This window comes from Setaria viridis, chromosome 1 (assembly GCF_005286985.2).
Source record: "Setaria viridis chromosome 1, Setaria_viridis_v4.0, whole genome shotgun sequence".
In the NCBI taxonomy this organism is placed as follows: domain Eukaryota; kingdom Viridiplantae; phylum Streptophyta; class Magnoliopsida; order Poales; family Poaceae; genus Setaria; species Setaria viridis.
Window position 1 is genome coordinate 5,583,689 of NC_048263.2, and position 17,386 is coordinate 5,601,074.

General features: G+C 47.3%; 2 protein-coding genes across 2 annotated transcripts; both read left to right on the forward strand.

Annotated features, from left to right (window-relative positions):
* The first annotated feature begins 1,124 nt into the window (after positions 1-1,124).
* On the forward strand, positions 1,125-5,746 carry LOC117843690 (two-component response regulator ORR24). The gene is made up of 6 exons (XM_034724358.2): positions 1,125-1,627; positions 2,269-2,421; positions 2,910-3,302; positions 3,416-3,492; positions 3,927-5,000; positions 5,404-5,746. Exons 1-6 carry the CDS (start codon positions 1,474-1,476, stop codon positions 5,455-5,457), a joined length of 1,905 nt encoding a protein of 634 aa, XP_034580249.1. The 5' UTR covers positions 1,125-1,473; the 3' UTR covers positions 5,458-5,746.
* A 1,638-nt stretch (positions 5,747-7,384) lies between these two features.
* On the forward strand, positions 7,385-14,147 carry LOC117843681 (chaperone protein ClpB3, mitochondrial). Its single transcript, XM_034724350.2, has 10 exons — positions 7,385-7,978; positions 9,884-10,102; positions 10,207-10,444; positions 10,625-10,820; positions 10,933-10,987; positions 11,306-11,456; positions 11,822-12,130; positions 12,225-12,490; positions 12,583-13,512; positions 13,655-14,147. Exons 1-10 carry the CDS (start codon positions 7,679-7,681, stop codon positions 13,958-13,960), a joined length of 2,970 nt encoding a protein of 989 aa, XP_034580241.1. The 5' UTR covers positions 7,385-7,678; the 3' UTR covers positions 13,961-14,147.
* Positions 14,148-17,386: the final 3,239 nt, after the last annotated feature.

The following is a 17,386-nucleotide window of genomic DNA, read 5'->3' on the forward strand; positions in this document are numbered from 1 at the left end:
AAAACCAGCAGCCATTTTCATGCGCGTATTTGATTAAGCGTTTTTGGACGGCAGATTAGCAAAGCACGTAGTATGATCGAATATGCTAAGTTTTTTTTAAACAAAAACTTAAAAATAGGAAATGTACTGTTATTCCGTGCCTCGATTTGGGAAATTCTAGAGAGTGGAAGAGGAAATAAACAATGGATGTCTAGAGCAAAAAAAAAAGGATTTCTTGATGGCAACAGCAAAGTGCTTTCCTTCCGTAGAAAGGATTAAATTAAACATCTGGATTTCCTTCCTATCGCAGTGGTGTGCAGTGTTTACGATACAAGCGAGAGTTGTCTAAGCTACAGATCTGTGATCCCGTCGAAGTGGAAGCCGGCTAATCATCCCAGAGATGACGCCGAGCTGTCGTGCATCACTAATCAATCTTATCGCGAGCTTTGTTTAATCGAGCCCCCATAAACCGGCGAGCTTGGCCTAGCCTGGCCAGCTCGAACCACGTCAGCATCAACTATAGGCGAAAAAGAAATGCTTGTCTGACCTGATTTATTTGGGTAGATCCAAAACTGGAGCTATCCCTCACCACTTTGTCGCCGCAATCTTCCAAAAAAAAAACCCAACAATTGAGAAGAAATCGGTGTTTTTACGGCGCAATTCTTTTCTCTCTCGCTCACACGAAAATGTGTAACACATCCATCATCAACTCAAGGTGACATCACCTACTTCTTGGAACGTACAAATCTGTATTTTTCTATAATCTATGCAGGAAGTAAAAACACACAAAGAAAAAAAAAATCTTCCTTTGCGAGGGAAGCGAAAATATCTTAAATTCTAAGGTGAACCTACATCAAATACTATTTTAATATTTTTATATGTGAAAAAATGCAGCAGCTTCGCTATTGGAGAATAAAAACCGCAGCCGTGCGTTTATTGCCGTGACAGAAATATGTTGCAGGAACGTTGTCCACAAATGCAAAATGGGAAAAACCAAAAGGCGACTCCAAACGTACCCAAAAGAGACGGTGGCGCGTACACACGCGGAATACACCACACGGGCAACAAGCACAAGACCCCAACCCGCCGGGTTGGATGGATGGATGGAATGGGTAGCATATAAAGGCCTGAATAAATGGGCAAGAAACTTGGAAGCGTAAAAGGAAACGAAAGGGGGCCGAAAAAAAGGTTACCATCTTTGCACTGCATGAGCTCCAATCCATTCACCATCCTCCTCTCTCCTCCTCTCACCTCCTCTTATTATTGAGTTCTTCACCTCACCCTTCTCTCTCCTCTCCCTCCCTCTGCTCTCGTGTGCTGCTACTCTCCCCTGCTTTGACCTTGCTGGCTTTATCCGCCTTCCCCCCGCTTTTTCTTGGATTTCTAGGATCCAAGAAACTCCCTTGCGTACAAGGAGTCCGGTGATCCGGGCGGGCGCTTAAGTTTCTTGATTCCTTGCGGTGCTGTTGGATTCGTGTAGCCGGAGGTGAGGAGATGACCGTGGAGGAGGTGAAGCTGCAGGCGAAGGCCAACGGTGGGCATGGGGCCAAGGACCAGTTCCCCGTCGGCATGCGCGTGCTCGCCGTCGACGACGACCCCACCTGCCTCAAGGTCCTCGAGAACCTCTTGCTTCGCTGCCAGTATCACGGTATGCCCTACTCCTCTAGTCCTCTGTCTCCTCTGTTTCTCTCTCTTGTCTCTTCCCTGTATGTTTGGATTCTTGCTCCTCTGATCGAATTGTATCTTCAGTGCCGTTTTTTTCTTTACGATTTGGCCTTTGCTTGATTTGGTTTTCGTTGTTTGCGTAGCAAGGAGGTTACAAAGATGTTTAGGTCCTTGTTTGCATTCACATAAATAGCAATCCTGACTTTATGCCCCCCACTTTTTTCCCTATTGGTTTCGCGGTGAAATATTTATGCTCTGTAATGTCATGTCAAGCTCAGTTTCATTTTTTCTTGATTGAAAAAAATCAGGTTTTTTATGCTGCTCTAAAAAGGATTGAATTTTATCATGTGTCCACACACGGCTTAATTTGGTTTCTCTCCGTAAGGTCTCTCGATTGGACCTCCAGCTGTGCAATTTCTGTGGGTCTCTAATCTTGTGTTCTGCAGGTTTTTGCCTGTAGTTTTCCAATGGTTGGATTTTCTTCAACGGAATGTTCTTCTGCTTTATTTTTCCGCGTGCGAGTGATTCTTACGAAGATTTGACTCACATGGATAATGTGTTCTTCCGGCGGCCTTTCACTTGTGCGCTAATCTGGCCGGATTTGATGTCCTTGTGATGTCGCAGTGACAACAACTGGGCAGGCAGCCACAGCCCTGAAGCTGTTGAGGGAGAAGAAGGACCAGTTTGACCTTGTGATCAGTGATGTCCACATGCCGGACATGGATGGTTTCAAGCTCCTTGAGCTTGTGGGCCTCGAGATGGACCTCCCGGTCATTAGTAAGTCTTGTTTGCCTACTTCTCTTCCTGTCATTATTGCAGCCAATGATCTGAAAAATGGCATTTCTTGAAAATCATTGTGGAATGAGTAGATCTTGTATAGTATCTGGTTAGTTTGGTTTACCTCTCTCGGACTGCTGAACTGTGGGCTTATGAGTAAAGCTCATTCTACTAAGAAATTCATCTTCACCGCCTTTGGCTTGCTCAACGTGCCATTGAATTCATTAATTTTGGAAAAAAATGACGTGTCTCATGAGAACATCTGTATGCCCAACGTGGGTGACCACTAAAAAAGAGTTAGAAAGGACAAAAGTCTGCAAGGATAATGAACACCAATTAGTTCCTGCAGGAAGGTCCATTATTTCCGTTGGTTCAATGTACAATGAACATTGTGAATGCATTTCTCTTTGATTACCTGGCCACCGTGCGAATTTCAATACATCTATAAAATGTCTAAGTTCTGAAGCTGACCGTGTATCATCATTCAGTGTTGTCTGCAAATGGGGAGACACAAACAGTCATGAAGGGTATCACCCATGGAGCATGTGACTACCTGCTGAAGCCAGTGCGTATTGAGCAGTTGAGGACAATATGGCAGCATGTGGTTAGGCGGAAGAGTTCTGATGCCAAGAACCATGGCAATGATAACGATGATTCTGACAAGAAGTTGCAGTTGGCTAGTGCTGAAGGTGACAATGGTGGCGTCAATCGCAACAAGAGAACTTCACGCAAGGGTAGGGATGACAATGGAGACGACGGTGATGATTCTGATGACAGTAATGAGAATGGAGACTCCTCAACCCAGAAGAAGCCACGGGTTGTGTGGTCTGTTGAGTTGCACCGAAAGTTCGTGGCTGCTGTGAACCAGCTTGGCATTGACAGTAAGTGCTCTTGTTTCATAGCTTAGTTATCAGAATGTTCACTAATTATTTTCTCCAGATTTGTTCTATTATTCTTGAATCATAACAGCATGTATTTGTGTCTATAATTGCAGAGGCTGTTCCGAAGAAAATATTGGATCTCATGAATGTTGAGAACATCACAAGGGAGAATGTTGCGAGTCATTTGCAGGTTTAATTTCTTTCCTTACATTTTACCTAGCATTTAATTTTACGTGATAACGTTTCTGCAATGTTTATTATGGAGCGAGTTTTTGTACATTATGATTATTCAATTATAAGCTTGAATACTGTATCTTGAAGGAGGTTTTGTTTTGCAATTTTGCTAACGTATAGTTCATAATGCATAGAAACTATACTTTCATGGTATTTTTTCACTTTATCTATAAAATTTCAATATATCAACTTATCTTCACATGCCTGTTTTACTTTCAAAAGAAAACAAAAAAGTGACATCTGTTAGCATATTTGTCAAGTTATATAGTTCACGTCCTTCAGTCCTTGTAAAGACCACATTCTTTACTTTATTCAGCATATTACTTTCCCCCCTTCTTGCAACTAGAAGTACATTTAATAAATCCTCTTCTTGTTGGTTTGTTATTTCAGAAGTATCGGCTGTATCTGAAAAGACTTAGTGCTGATGCGAGTCGGCAGGCCAATCTAACTGCTGCATTTGGAGGAAGGAACCCTGCTTATGTTAACATGGGGCTCGAAGCCTTCAGGCACTACAACGCATATGGGAGATATCGGCCAGTCCCAACCACTAACCATTCACAGTCAAACAACCTTCTTGCAAGGATGAACTCTCCTGCATTTGGGATGCATGGTTTGCTGCCTTCGCAGCCACTTCAGATTGGACACACCCAGAATAATATGAGCACTTCCTTGGGCAATGTTGGTGGGATGAACAGTGGTAACCTGATCAGGGGTGCTCATATGCCACTGCAGGATAGTAGCAAATGCTTTCCTACTGGTCCTTCCGGTAACTCTTTTCCAAATATATCAAACAGCACAGCATTGGTTCCAACGAATAACTTGCCATTACAGTCTCTTGAGCCAAGCAACCAGCAACACCTTGGTCGCATGCACTCTTCTTCTGCCGACCCATTTAACTCATTTGTTGGTGAGTCTCCCCAGTTTCCAGACCTTGGAAGATGCAACACCACCTGGCCAACTGCAGTTTCATCATCGAACATTCATGAACTTGGTCAGAAGGACAGCATGCCCCAACCAAACCTGCGTGCAAATGGCCCCAAGCTTGAGCCTCTCTCAAGTTTTACAGAAGCATCCAGTCAGATTCCTTTGCTGGGCAATGAAATGCAGAGCCAGGTAGCGTCACTAGCTAGTAACGGTCTTCCAATGCCCTTCAATCAGGAAGCGGTGCCATTCGCATACAGAAGCAGCACCAACTCAAGAGACATGCTGAATAACAACCTTGCGCTTAGTAATTCAGGCATCAACTCTTCTTTGCCAAACCTTCGCATAGACAATTCTATGGTTCCGAGGCAGACACTGGATGGTGGTAATTCAGGTGGTGTTCCCCCTTTGCAAGATGGCAGAATTGATCAGCAAGCTGTTAATAGTCAGCTAAACTATAACAACGATCTGATGGGGACAAGTAGGCTGCAAAGGGGACTCAGTGGTGGTCTGGATGACATTGTTGTCGACATGTTTCGGCCGGTATGATCCTATCCTTTTATCTTCTTTGATGTACGCCTACAAATGTTGACAGTAATTTTTTGGAGAATGCCAGCCATGTAATAATAGTATTAGAATAACAAATATGGATAATTCAGTTTGATACAGATGCATCCTAGCAGTAGTAAACATTTTCAGTACATAAAGCAGTCACACAATGTCTGTTTGAAATAGAATGTCTACCCTCTGGTTTCTATTCCTAGCATCTTTGGGTACATGAATGAATCAGACTGTCAGGATGCCCGCCTTTAATATTTACCAGTTTTTACATATAGCTACTCTTCCACGACTTAGTTATTCTCTCATTTTTTTGAACTACCGATGATAACTAAAATGTAATGTTAAAAAGTTTTGTTTCTAACCATGCCAAATTCTCTAAATGCAGGACCGCTCAGACGACAGCATCCCCTTCATTGACGGGGACTGGGAGCTGGTCTAGCTGGTTTCAGTTCCCTACATCAAGTCTTGGTGTGAGATTTTCCGCATTTGTGGGGGGTCGGCTGTTGATTGGTCCATGCTAATTGCCTGCTCAAAGTTGTTTATAGTAGCAAGTTTGTATCACAAATGCCTTTTGCATTTGGCTTTTCAGTCTAGCCGTCAGGTAGTGTTACGCCTGAACATCGACTACGTGGTATTTGCTACCTTAACTCGTGTGGCTATGTTTAAGTCAGGTATAACTGTGGTTATCGTGATATATAGCATGGTTATGAGCGAAGGAATGCTTTATATTTCCTCTCCTGGAGATGTCTTTGCTGTTCCCCTTTCCTGATTCTCCTTGGCATAACTCAGGCCAACTATGAATGGAATGCTGTGCTTCATAAGTTTGCAGTCACAGCTCAGCATTACCACTAAAATTGATAGTAGCAAAAGGAACCCAAACATGCAAAGGAACATTGTACATAACAAAAATACTTTTCACACTTCTCTCCACACTTTTGGGTGCTCACCATTAAATCTAGGGAAGTCTATATTTGGCAACTTATACTCTCCAGTGTCATGATGGTTAAGAAGCATTGTATTCCTTCTAGTACGGGTGTCAGGAATATCAGTAACCAAACTTAAGATTTTGGGATACAATGCTCACCCTTGACCAGGGTGGAGTGGGGAATCAGAGACTCCACGTCCTGGTGATGTATGTCGACGCGGTGACTGCTGGCCCGCCCCTCTTCCTCACGCGGTGGGGCTTGTGGCAAGGCAGTAGAGGTGGTTGCCTCCAACGCCTTCATGCGCAAGGTGAGATCTTCGATTTCTTTGCTCAGCCCGGCAGAAAACTTGTCTGCGTTGTCGCTCTAGGTGTCGAGGGAGTTCACTGTGGAGGTAAGCTTGAGTTGGCTTGCCTGCAGTGCCTTCACCTCGGTGATCACCAAGTCGAGCTTCTCTTCAGCGGTTGTCATACTGAACGTCAACGTCGGTGTTCTCGCCTTCTTCCCTCGTTGTCGATGTTGTGGTGGTGGCGGTGGTAGCGGTGGAGGTGGTGGTGGTGTTGCTGATCTAGGGTTTGAACTGGTGGCGCTGGCGGTGTTTGAGATTGATTTTTAAGGTTGAGTTGTGCGGATAGGTATCTGGAGGAGGCGCCAGTGTCAATTCCTCGCGAGGATACGGTCACCATGTCTGGAATTTACGGGATCGAAGGCGAATTGGAAGAAAATTTTTTCCTCCGATTCGCTCCCAATCGACTCAAGTCACAACGGTTAGAACCTTGCTCTGATGCCAATTTGTCATGGTCTCGCGACTGGTAGGAGGAAAGGAGCCGGCATCGTGCACGGCGGTGAGCGCGGCAGCGCCGCCTCGAGCTAGAGAAGGAATAAAGGGGAATAGTGTTTAGGGTTTGTGTTCATGCTTGCCTTTCCTTCCGACCACCCACACGGCAAGTTAACACAGTACTGGAGTTATGGGCCTGGCCCGATACACACCCGGCGACACGCAGGTCGGCTTATGGGCCAAAGAGTGATGAAATGTAAACTAGGCCTTCGAGTCTGCATGATTGCTCGGTAGCCTGGGAGAAAGATTTGCATCTTTGTAACAAAGGAAGATGGCCTGAATCTGTTTCTGAACGTATCCAAAATGGTTCACACAGTAATGTAAACTCTGAATTACAGGTGAAATTCAGCTCAAACGTATGATTTGTGCTGCATAGAACAATCCATATCACCTGAATTTGTTCCTGGAGATATCCAGCATGGTAAACGGCCATGCAAATTCTTGAGTTTACTTGTGAAATTTAGCTCAGGCGTACGATTAATGTGCTTGCAAAAAAAAAAACCCCAATCGAAATTCTGAACCCCGAAGTTCTATGCAACGCCGTTCTCCATTCTCTCGCCGACGAGTGGGCCCCGAAGTTCGGTCCGAACGGCATCCGTCGGTTTCGGTTTCCGACGGTTGCTGTGCACGGACGGAGGTCGACGAGCACCGCCGCACCCAGCAGAAGCTTCTCCAACCTTCGATTCGCTTCGGCTCCGGTGCCGGCGCTTCTTCTCCTTTTTCTTTCCCCTTCTCCAAGCATCGCCACCCCTCTCCACTCTCCCTCCCCATCCACCACCTCCGCCGCCACAAATAACCGAACGGGCATCCAAGCGGCGCCACCACTTGGCCAGCCCAGTGCCCACCACCGCCGCCGCTGCAGCTAAGCGCTAAACCCCAACCCCCCCTCCCCCAGCGCGATGGCGCGCTCCGCCGCGTCCAGGCTCGCGCGCGCCGCCCGCGCGGCCGCGGCGGCCACGGCCCGCCGCCAGGCCCCCGGCGCTAGCCGCGAGGTCCTCCCGAGAGCCCTCACGCCGCTCGCGGGTGATGCCTCCGCCTTCGCCGCCGCCGCCACGAGGAGGCCGGCGTGGTTTGCTGCGCCTCTGGGGCGGTTTCCCGTCGGGGCCGGCGGAGCCGGGCTCATGGCGCCGCCGCGCCGGCTGTTCCACTCCACGGCGCCCGCTCAGCACAGCGCCGCCGGCACCTCGTCCTCGTCTCAGGTTGGTGCGCCCTGTAACTCTGCCACTCGAGTGTCTCTGTTCTTATGCGCCGATTGGCCAATTGGGCTGCTACCTGCTAGTACTGGCTGTGGCGGTTCGATTTCGGTCAGTGCTGTAGATGCGTGGCTATCCTGAAGCTTCCGCTGCGTGGACACTTCCTCTACAAATTCGTGACACATGTGATTTAATGATGATTTTGCATAATATGCGATACAATCGTGTAGTAATCTTATATGTGAATGATTCTCTGATCGTTAACTGTATGGAATGTTAGAATGTACTAGAAAGATAGGCATGGCGTTGCCGTGCCCACACTGGATTGTTACCATCATAGAATTTGGTGTATGTCTCTCGTACTATCACAACATTACTTTGGATATTAGCAGGAATTTTGAGCTCGATAATCAGTTTGATGTGTTTGGATCTTTGGATCTGAATGTGAAGCCTCTCAAATTTTCTAGATAGCTGATAGACATAACACTTGCCCATATTTTCATAATCCCAGTTATGTCCTTGCAATTGTATTCGTGTATCTGTAATTCAACCATTTGTTGTGAGTTCTTATTCCTTGATCTGTGACTGTGAACTCAAAATTTGGTGAAGGTTAGACTTTGTTTGCTATTTTTTTTCCAAGGACCCACAAACACATTTAGCTCTCAGTTAGGGATTGAACCTGTCACTGTGAATGTACATAAAATGGAACAGTTACATGTATGCTATGCACCTGTAGAGATTTGAGAAAAATTGAAATCTTTAGATAATTTAATTGGAGGAGAGAAAACAGGTAACTGAACTGAATTTCGATCACTTCGTACTGCAGCAGTAGGGCAGGCGTTACCTTCTTTGCGTGCACAGAACCGCTTTCCAGGAATAGGCACCACAAACCCACGAACTGGGCCACTGTCCATCGCTCCCACCGAAGCTGCACCTCGTAGAAGTTCGCTAGGAGGTCTCCGTTGATTTGGCTGCTTCAACTCGCGCAAGGGAAGCTTTGGTAATTGGCTCACCATTACATCACGGGTGTCTGACGACCCTTGCGGACGGAGGCAGAGGAACGTCAACCGGCGACTGCTGCAATGATGGACGGTGCTTGCAGACGGGTGCAGTGGAGCTTCAGCCTTCAGCCGGCCGGTTGAAAGCGGTGGCACCAGAGCGAGGAGAGAGGGATGAGGTGGGGCCCTAGTGCTGGTGAAGCAAACTGGGAACAGATACTCTTGTGCCTCGACGGCCGCGGAGGTGAGGGGGAGGCGGCGGAGGGTTTGAGTCTAGCGCTTACGGAAGACTCTGCACGCAAGATGAAGGGTCTAGAAACATCAGCTCATCTTTCTGTGGTTGTGGACGGTCCGATCAAAATCCAACGGATGATAATTGCTAGTGACGTGTCCGAATCAGACGCAAGAGTCCATGGAGCAGATTTCTTTATTAAGAGATTTTGTGGGGCAATAGGTTTGAACAGTTCCACAACCCATACTTCAGAAATTACAGTGATGTTTTTAGGTGTTCACTGTGTTGATGTTGTTCAACCTATCCGTATCTTGCGTTGGTGGATTGCATTCTATTTTTATTAATTAAATGAGGTGCCATTCTTAACCATGCTCCGAAAGCGAAAAGATTGAGCTGATCAGTTTGTAGATGTGTTGCAATAATTTATCTGAGCAGAATACTTTACTATGGCCTGCCACTAGCATGTAGTGTCTCCAGTTACAAATAATCTTTAGCTTTCACACATCTAGCTCTTTGCTTGGCTTGCAGATTCTGTATGTGTGCTAGCACATGTTTGCAAGTGTGATTGAATTGAGTCCTGACTTCCGAAATATGTGGATATACAATATCTGGGACCAACTTGCAAAAAACTGTTGACTTGAGTTGTAATATTTTTTTCCTTAATTTTTTTTGATCAAACAGATAGCACCAGGAGAATTCACTGAAATGGCCTGGGAGGGTATTGTTGGTGCAGTTGATGCAGCAAGATTATCAAAACAGCAGATAGTGGAGTCAGAGCACCTGATGAAAGCTCTTCTGGAGCAAAAGGATGGATTGGCCCGTAGGATATTTTCAAAAGCGGGAGTAGACAACACATCAGTTCTACAAGCTACTGATGAGTTTATATCTAGGCAGCCAAAGGTATTAGCAGTGGCCCTTAGTATTTTTTGTAAGTTAAACTAACTGAACTAGTTCTGTTTCTTAAGGTGGTAAACTTTTATTGACATTATGGGTATTGCATGTAGGTTTCCGGTGATACGTCCGGGCCAATTATAGGGTCAAGTTTTGTTTCAATATTGGATAGTGCAAAGAAACATAAAAAAGAATATGGTGATGAGTTTGTGTCAGTTGAGCACATCCTGCAAGCATTCACTTCAGATAAAAGGTTTGGGCAACAACTGTTTAAAGATCTGAAAATTATGGAGAATGATCTTAAAGAAGCTATTTCAGCAGTGCGAGGAAGCCAGCGAGTCACAGATCAGAGTACGTCTCATGGCATTTTCTTCTCTTTTTACTGTTAATTTGTCTTTACTGGTTTCTTTTGCCATAGAGTTTTTGTGTCATTCTTTATTCATAGCTTCCTGTATTGTGTAGGAAATTTATAAGTAGATAACAATACAATTACCAGGCTTATGTGCCTATAATTATTTTTTCTGTTTTCAGATCCAGAAGGAAAGTACCAGGCTCTAGAGAAGTATGGTATTGACTTGACAGAATCAGCTAGGCGTGGGAAACTTGATCCTGTTATAGGTCGTGATGATGAAGTGCGCAGATGCATTCAGATCCTATGCAGGAGAACTAAAAACAATCCTGTAATTATTGGCGAGCCAGGAGTTGGCAAAACTGCTATTGCCGAAGGGTGATTACTAGTTCATTTACTTTGTAGATGTAGATTTTTCATAGTATGCCTACGATGCCTATGATTTGCTTCTTTGAACATGCAGTAATCAATTGTCTTGCTCTCGTTTCAGATTGGCTCAGCGTATTGTGCGGGGAGATGTTCCTGAACCTTTAATGAATAGAAGGGTACCGAACTGTTTCTGTTCATCTAGTTGATTGAATTTCACAGACAAGAAAATATATATTAATTCCTGATTCTTTATTTGAATTTCTGGCTGGGCTATTACATAGACAACTCTTAATTCTTGGGATGAGTTAAATATATACGTTCAATGTTCCTTAAAACGTTTTGATTTTTTGATAATACAAAATAATGCAATATGCAGAATTAGCAATCAGGTGCGGGATAACATATCATTAAGAACAGAAAAGTAGACACAGTTGTATTAATTCAAGAATGTGATTGACTGTTCATTCTGATGCTGTATACACATCCAATTCCAGCTTATTTCGTTGGATATGGGAGCACTACTTGCTGGCGCTAAATTCCGTGGTGAATTTGAGGAGAGATTGAAGGCTGTTCTAAAGGAGGTCACTGCTTCTAATGGGCAAATCATCTTGTTCATTGATGAGATCCATACTGTTGTCGGTGCAGGTCTGTACTTCGGTCTGTGTTTTTGGCCATTAGCAAGTTTTTTTTTATTACTATGTAAGTCCCAAAGGTATAAGGAGCTTGGAAGTATGCATTTGGCCATTCACATGTTTCTAGAGTTAAACCCCTGAATAATTTTGATGCTAGCAAGCATAATACACTTGGGAATATTAGACAAAGCTCTATGTTGGTTGTTAGACAGATTTGCACCGGTGATTTTTTATTTGGATTGTGCTGGCTTCGTGCTGTACTGCTCAAGTTGTTGCCTTTTTTTATTAAATTCTTGCTTATAACACAACCCAGGAGAGCTAGTAGCACTGATGTGATCGCATGAATATTGTCATAATTATGGCTTATTCTCTGAACAGGAGCTGCTGGTGGAGCGATGGATGCTGGTAACTTGTTGAAGCCAATGCTAGGCCGTGGAGAACTCCGCTGCATTGGAGCAACAACATTGGATGAGTACAGGAAGTACATTGAGAAGGATGCTGCTCTCGAACGTAGGTTCCAGCAGGTTTATTGTGGTGAGCCAGCAGTTGAGGATACCATTTCCATATTGCGTGGTTTGCGAGAGAGATATGAACTGCATCATGGTGTTAAGATATCAGATGGAGCTCTTGTTGCTGCAGCAGTTTTATCAGATCGTTACATCACTGGACGTTTTTTGCCGGACAAAGGTACTGTGTATTTATTAGTGTGGACCAGTTACATCGAGTAGTGAATTGATCTGTCAATTACTAAGTATCTAGTGTTCTTTGTTTTTGCCTGCAGCCATTGATCTAGTTGATGAAGCAGCTGCTAAGCTCAAAATGGAGATAACATCAAAACCTATTGAATTGGATGAGGTAGACAGAGAAATCATAAGGCTTGAAATGGAAAAGCTCTCGTTGAAGAATGACACGGATAAAGCCTCCAAAGAACGACTGAGCAAGCTTGAAGCTGAACTAGAATCTCTCAAGCAGAAGCAGAAAAATCTTTCGGAACATTGGGAATACGAGAAGTCCTTGATGACTCGTATAGGATCAATTAAGGAAGAGGTAGGTGCATGCGCTACTCTTTTGTACTATTGTCTGTCACATTTTTCCATGGTGTCATATGGGCTCTAATTCTTGTCTTTATCTTGGGTTAGACTGACAGGGTGAACTTGGAGATTGAGGCTGCTGAGAGAGAATATGATTTAAGTCGTGCTGCTGAGCTCAAGTATGGAACACTTCTGTCACTGCAAAAACAGTTGGAAGAGGCCGAGAATAAACTTGTTGAATTCCAGCAATCAGGGAAGTCGATGCTTCGAGAAGAGGTGACTGATGTTGACATTGCCGAGATTGTGAGCAAATGGACTGGTATTCCAGTGTCGAACCTTCAACAGTCTGAAAGGGAAAAGCTACTGCTGCTGGAAGATGTACTCCACAAGAGGGTTATTGGCCAAGACATTGCAGTCAAGTCAGTGGCCAACGCCATCCGTCGTTCTAGGGCAGGCCTATCAGACCCCAACCGTCCGATAGCAAGCTTCATGTTTATGGGACCTACAGGTGTCGGAAAGACTGAGCTGGGTAAGACACTGGCTGAATTCCTTTTCAACACTGAGAATGCCCTAATCCGAATTGATATGAGTGAGTACATGGAAAAGCATGCTGTCTCCCGTTTGGTTGGTGCCCCACCTGGATATGTCGGTTATGAGGAAGGGGGGCAATTGACTGAATCTGTTCGCCGCCGGCCTTATTCGGTTGTTCTCTTCGATGAAATTGAGAAAGCGCACCAGGATGTCTTCAACATCTTGTTGCAGCTGTTGGATGATGGAAGAATAACTGATTCACAGGGCAGGACTGTTAGCTTCACTAACTGTGTCATCATCATGACCTCAAACATTGGATCACCATTGATCCTGGACACGCTTAGAAACACCACAGACAGCAAGGAGGCGGTGTATGAGATAATGAAGAAGCAGGTTATCGAGATGGCCCGACAAACATTTAGACCTGAGTTCTTGAACAGGATAGATGAGTACATCGTGTTCCAACCACTGGACACAAGTGAGATCAACCACATTGTGGAGATCCAGGTAAACATTTAATAATTTTTTTTCCGTTGCATGACTGATAGATATATTTTAACCAGAGTTTCAATTTAAAGTAATTTCTCCACATCCATACATAGTTTGTCATAGTCTTCTCGTTAATTTGAAATTGTTTCCTTGCCTGCAGTTGAACCGGGTCAAGAACCGGCTGAAACAACAGAAGATTCGTCTCCAATACACACCAGAGGCCGTGGAACTTCTGGGGTCTCTTGGCTTCGACCCAAACTATGGTGCGAGGCCTGTCAAGAGAGTGATTCAGCAGATGGTGGAGAACGAGATTGCCCTTGGTGTGCTGAAGGGTGATTTCAAGGAAGACGACACCATCCTCGTGGATGTGAGTTCTGCGGCAATTGCCAAAGGCCTTGCTCCGCAGAAGAAACTTGTTCTGCAGAGGGTAGAAAACAGAAGCGAAGAGTTAGTTGCCAATGACTAGGTTGCCCGGGGTTCACCTTTTAGAGAGTACTGTATGTTTTAGTGCGAGCATAAGCAGCTGTTAGCTCTGCATTTTCGCGTCTGAGAAGCTTAGTTTCTTTTTAGGTTCTTGTGAAGTCATGTACGGTGACAAAACTCGAGAACGTTCAAACCTATGTGAATATGATCTTTTGAGTTTTATCTGAAAATGGTGAGTATCTGGTTTTTTTTAGTAAAGCGTGAGTAACTGTTTACCGCAATGACGGCGGTGGTGGGGCGGCTCCCCCTCCCCCCCTCAGGTCCACGCGGCCGTGGGCGGCTCCCCCCCCTCAGGTCCACGCGGACGCGGCTGCCCGGTCAACAGAGAAGATGGCCATGGCGGTGCTGGCGTGGGTGGCCGGATCCGGTGGCCCCGAGGGTGGATCTGCTGATGACGAGGGGGGCGATGGCTGGTGACGGCCTGTCGATGAGGACTCGGTGGATTCGCCGATGATGACGGGGGGCGATGGCAGGCGACGGCCCGCCGATGAGGAGGAGGGCGACGGTGGCCGGGATGCCAAGGACGACACCTCGCTAGCAGCGTCGGAGGGGAGCGGGTGGCGGAGCGAGAAGGGAGGGCGGTGTGGGCAGCCGCGGGCGTCGCGGGGATGGGCCTGGCGGGGGTCGGCGTGCTGGTGTGGTGGGCGGTGGTTCTGCCTCGTTGCCCGGCGGGGGGACTGACGGGCTCAGGTGGCGGTGGAGGTCAAGGCCGTGGTGGCCGGGCCGACGGCGACGGTGCGGGGGATGGCGACAACATGGAGGTGAGGAGGCGTCGCGCGGGGGAAGGAGATGATCGACCGGCGGCGGCATACGGACAGAGGTCGGCGTGTGGCTCCATGGCGTCACCACGAAGGAGGTTGAGTGGCGCGGCCCGCGGAGGCTGGCCCTGGGCACGGAGGGAGGTGGCGCCGAGTGGGGGAAGGAGAGGACCGGCCTGCAGCAGCAGACAGAGGGCGGCCAGTCAGGCGCGTGGTTGCACGGCATCACTGCGATGGCAGCCAAGTAGGGCGAGCGACAGGCCGGGGCACGGCAGCTCCTGTGCCTTCAACTGCAGCGGCGTGGTGTCGCGGCCGGGGTGGCTTGCGCAAGGTGTGCCAACGACGCCATGGAGGCGCGGCAGGGACACCTAGCGTAGGAGCGCGCTGGTGGCACCGAGGTGGTGCTGCGGGCGTCGTCGGGCCACCTCTCCTCGGCTGAGGAGTTCCGGAGGCGGTGACAGGAGAGGAAGGCGACTGAGCACTGGTGGGGGCTCGCGCGGCGTGGAGGAGGTCGTGAGGAGTGGGGTCCGGTGGACGTGGTGGCAAGCAAGCGGAGGCGGAGGTACGTCGGCGATGCCGCCCCAGATGGGCTGACGTGACTGTGGTTCGGGAGTGTCGAGACGTGAGCGTACAACGAGGGGTTGGGATGCTCTGGGTGAAAGCCCTCACTGGCGTTTGCTGGTGGAGATGATGGCGGCGTCCTAGGGTGTCGTTCTCCCTGTTGAGGACGTCATGTCTGAGCTACAACCCTGCTGCACGGGATACTCTGGGTGAAAACCCTGTCCAGTCCCTGGACGAGCGACGACGGTGCCATTAGCGTCGTGCCCTCCTTAGAGGCGTCGTCTTTAGTGATCCATCTTGGTTGGTGGCATTGCTAGTCCGTTGGTCATGGGCGGCAGCAGCTGGTGGCGGCATTTCTATCGCGTGACAAGCTGGACGGGTGTTGTCGAGGTCATGTGGAGGCGATCGGTATGGCGACGGCTAGGGATTGTCGCATGGTGTCGGTTTTGGCTGCTTGCAGCGGACCGTGGCGGCTGGCGTTGCTTGGCAACAGTCAGTGCGGCGTGGGACTGCATCGAAGGACGGCGCTTGCGGCAATGGCATCGTGGGACAACTAGGCTTGCAGCAGACCGTGATGGGTTCCTTAGTTTGGCTGGACTACCCGGTGCGGTACATCGTCGGAAGACGGCGCAAGCGACTTCTCTGGTTTGCTGACTTGGCGGTGGAGGCTTTTGCGCAGGCGAAGCAACGAGGCGAAATCGACCTGCGGCGGCGGCTTGGTTGATCGATGGAAATCTGGAGGAGCGGGGCAGCTTTGCTCACCACTCTGATGGTGACAAAAAAACGGATCCGTGATGTGGAGTACCGTGGCGGGAGAGGCGAGGCCCCTGCGCACGGTGTTTCTTCGAGGCGAGGAGAGCGAGGTGGAGTCCAACAACGGATGTGGCGATGCCCCCGCGCATTATGTTATCGTGGTGGCGACCGCGAGACAGCCTGCGAGAGGTCCGGATTCGGTGGTTTCACTCCGTCAGGTGGAGGGTGGTGTTGCAGCGGCATTATAGCGGAGGGTCCCACATGGCGGTGGTCTTTTCAGTGCGGTGTTGTTTGCTTCTATCGGTTCCCTATTGACACACAGGGCCACGCCTGGAGGTTTCAGCAAATAAACGAGCGTGTATGTTGGTAGGTGCCGCCGTGGAGAGTGGAGTGGGGAGGCCGCGTTGACGCCCCAATCCAACCGGTCAGGTGTGGCGACTTTAAGTTGAGTGGCGACCCGCGTTGAGGTCCCAATTCAACCGGATGAGTCTTTCTTTGTTTCTTCTTTTCTCTTCCTTTTCTTGCCTATGGCCTCACAGGGATGTAGTCCTGTATTTTCTACTATATCAATAAAACACGTACTATCTTGCGTGTCGTTCTTTCAAAAAAAAAAGATTACCTTTCTTCCTTTTCCATCTTGTGCTCTATCATTCTCTTGCTAAATAAGAGGTTTTGCATTAATCCTCACAAGACTGTTTCTTGTCAAGAAAAGTTAATCCTCACACGATGCAGAGAAATCTTGGAAATTCCCATAAAATTGGTAACTCGACCATCTGACTTTGTAAACACGATCTTTGTCAACAACAACAGCTATCGGATCTAACTTCTAAATTTGTACTATGAGATAATGAAGAACCAGGTGGATTGTGATGGCCCAGCAAACATTCCGATCAGAGTTCTTGAACTTATGAGTACTCTGTTCCAAACAGTGAACTCAAGTGAGATCCACATTGTAGAGATCCAGGTAAACCTTGAACAATTCTTTCCTCATAGTGAAATTATTTCCTTACTTGCAGTTGAACCGGGATTCATACATGATATTATACTTAATAATAGAAGATTCATCTCCGATATGCACCCGAGCCCAGAGGCTGTGGATCTTTTGGGGTCTATTTTCCTTTGACCCTAACTACGGTGCAAGTCGTGTCAAGACTAAGAGAGCGATTCAGCAGATGGTGGGAGAACGAGATTGCTCTTGGTGTCCTGAAGGGCGATTTCAAGGAAGCCGACGTTCTGCAGCAATTTAGCTAGTTTTTTTTTTGGGTTATTATTGTGAAGTAATGTTCAGTCTCCGTCTCTAGATCTGGTGACAGATCTCAGCCTGTGTTAAGAATACA

Excerpts from the sequence above, each read along its gene's own strand:
- LOC117843690 (XM_034724358.2), top strand. The coding sequence starts at position 1,474 with ATGACCGTGGAGGAGGTGAAGCTGCAGGCGAAGGCCAACGGTGGGCAT. Across the intron at positions 2,422-2,909 it reads GATGGACCTCCCGGTCATTA|TGTTGTCTGCAAATGGGGAG; the intron begins GTAAGTCTTGTT and ends ATCATCATTCAG. Across the intron at positions 5,001-5,403 it reads TTGTCGACATGTTTCGGCCG|GACCGCTCAGACGACAGCAT; the intron begins GTATGATCCTAT and ends CTCTAAATGCAG.
- LOC117843681 (XM_034724350.2), top strand. The coding sequence starts at position 7,679 with ATGGCGCGCTCCGCCGCGTCCAGGCTCGCGCGCGCCGCCCGCGCGGCC. Across the intron at positions 12,491-12,582 it reads TAGGATCAATTAAGGAAGAG|ACTGACAGGGTGAACTTGGA; the intron begins GTAGGTGCATGC and ends ATCTTGGGTTAG. Across the intron at positions 13,513-13,654 it reads ACCACATTGTGGAGATCCAG|TTGAACCGGGTCAAGAACCG; the intron begins GTAAACATTTAA and ends CCTTGCCTGCAG.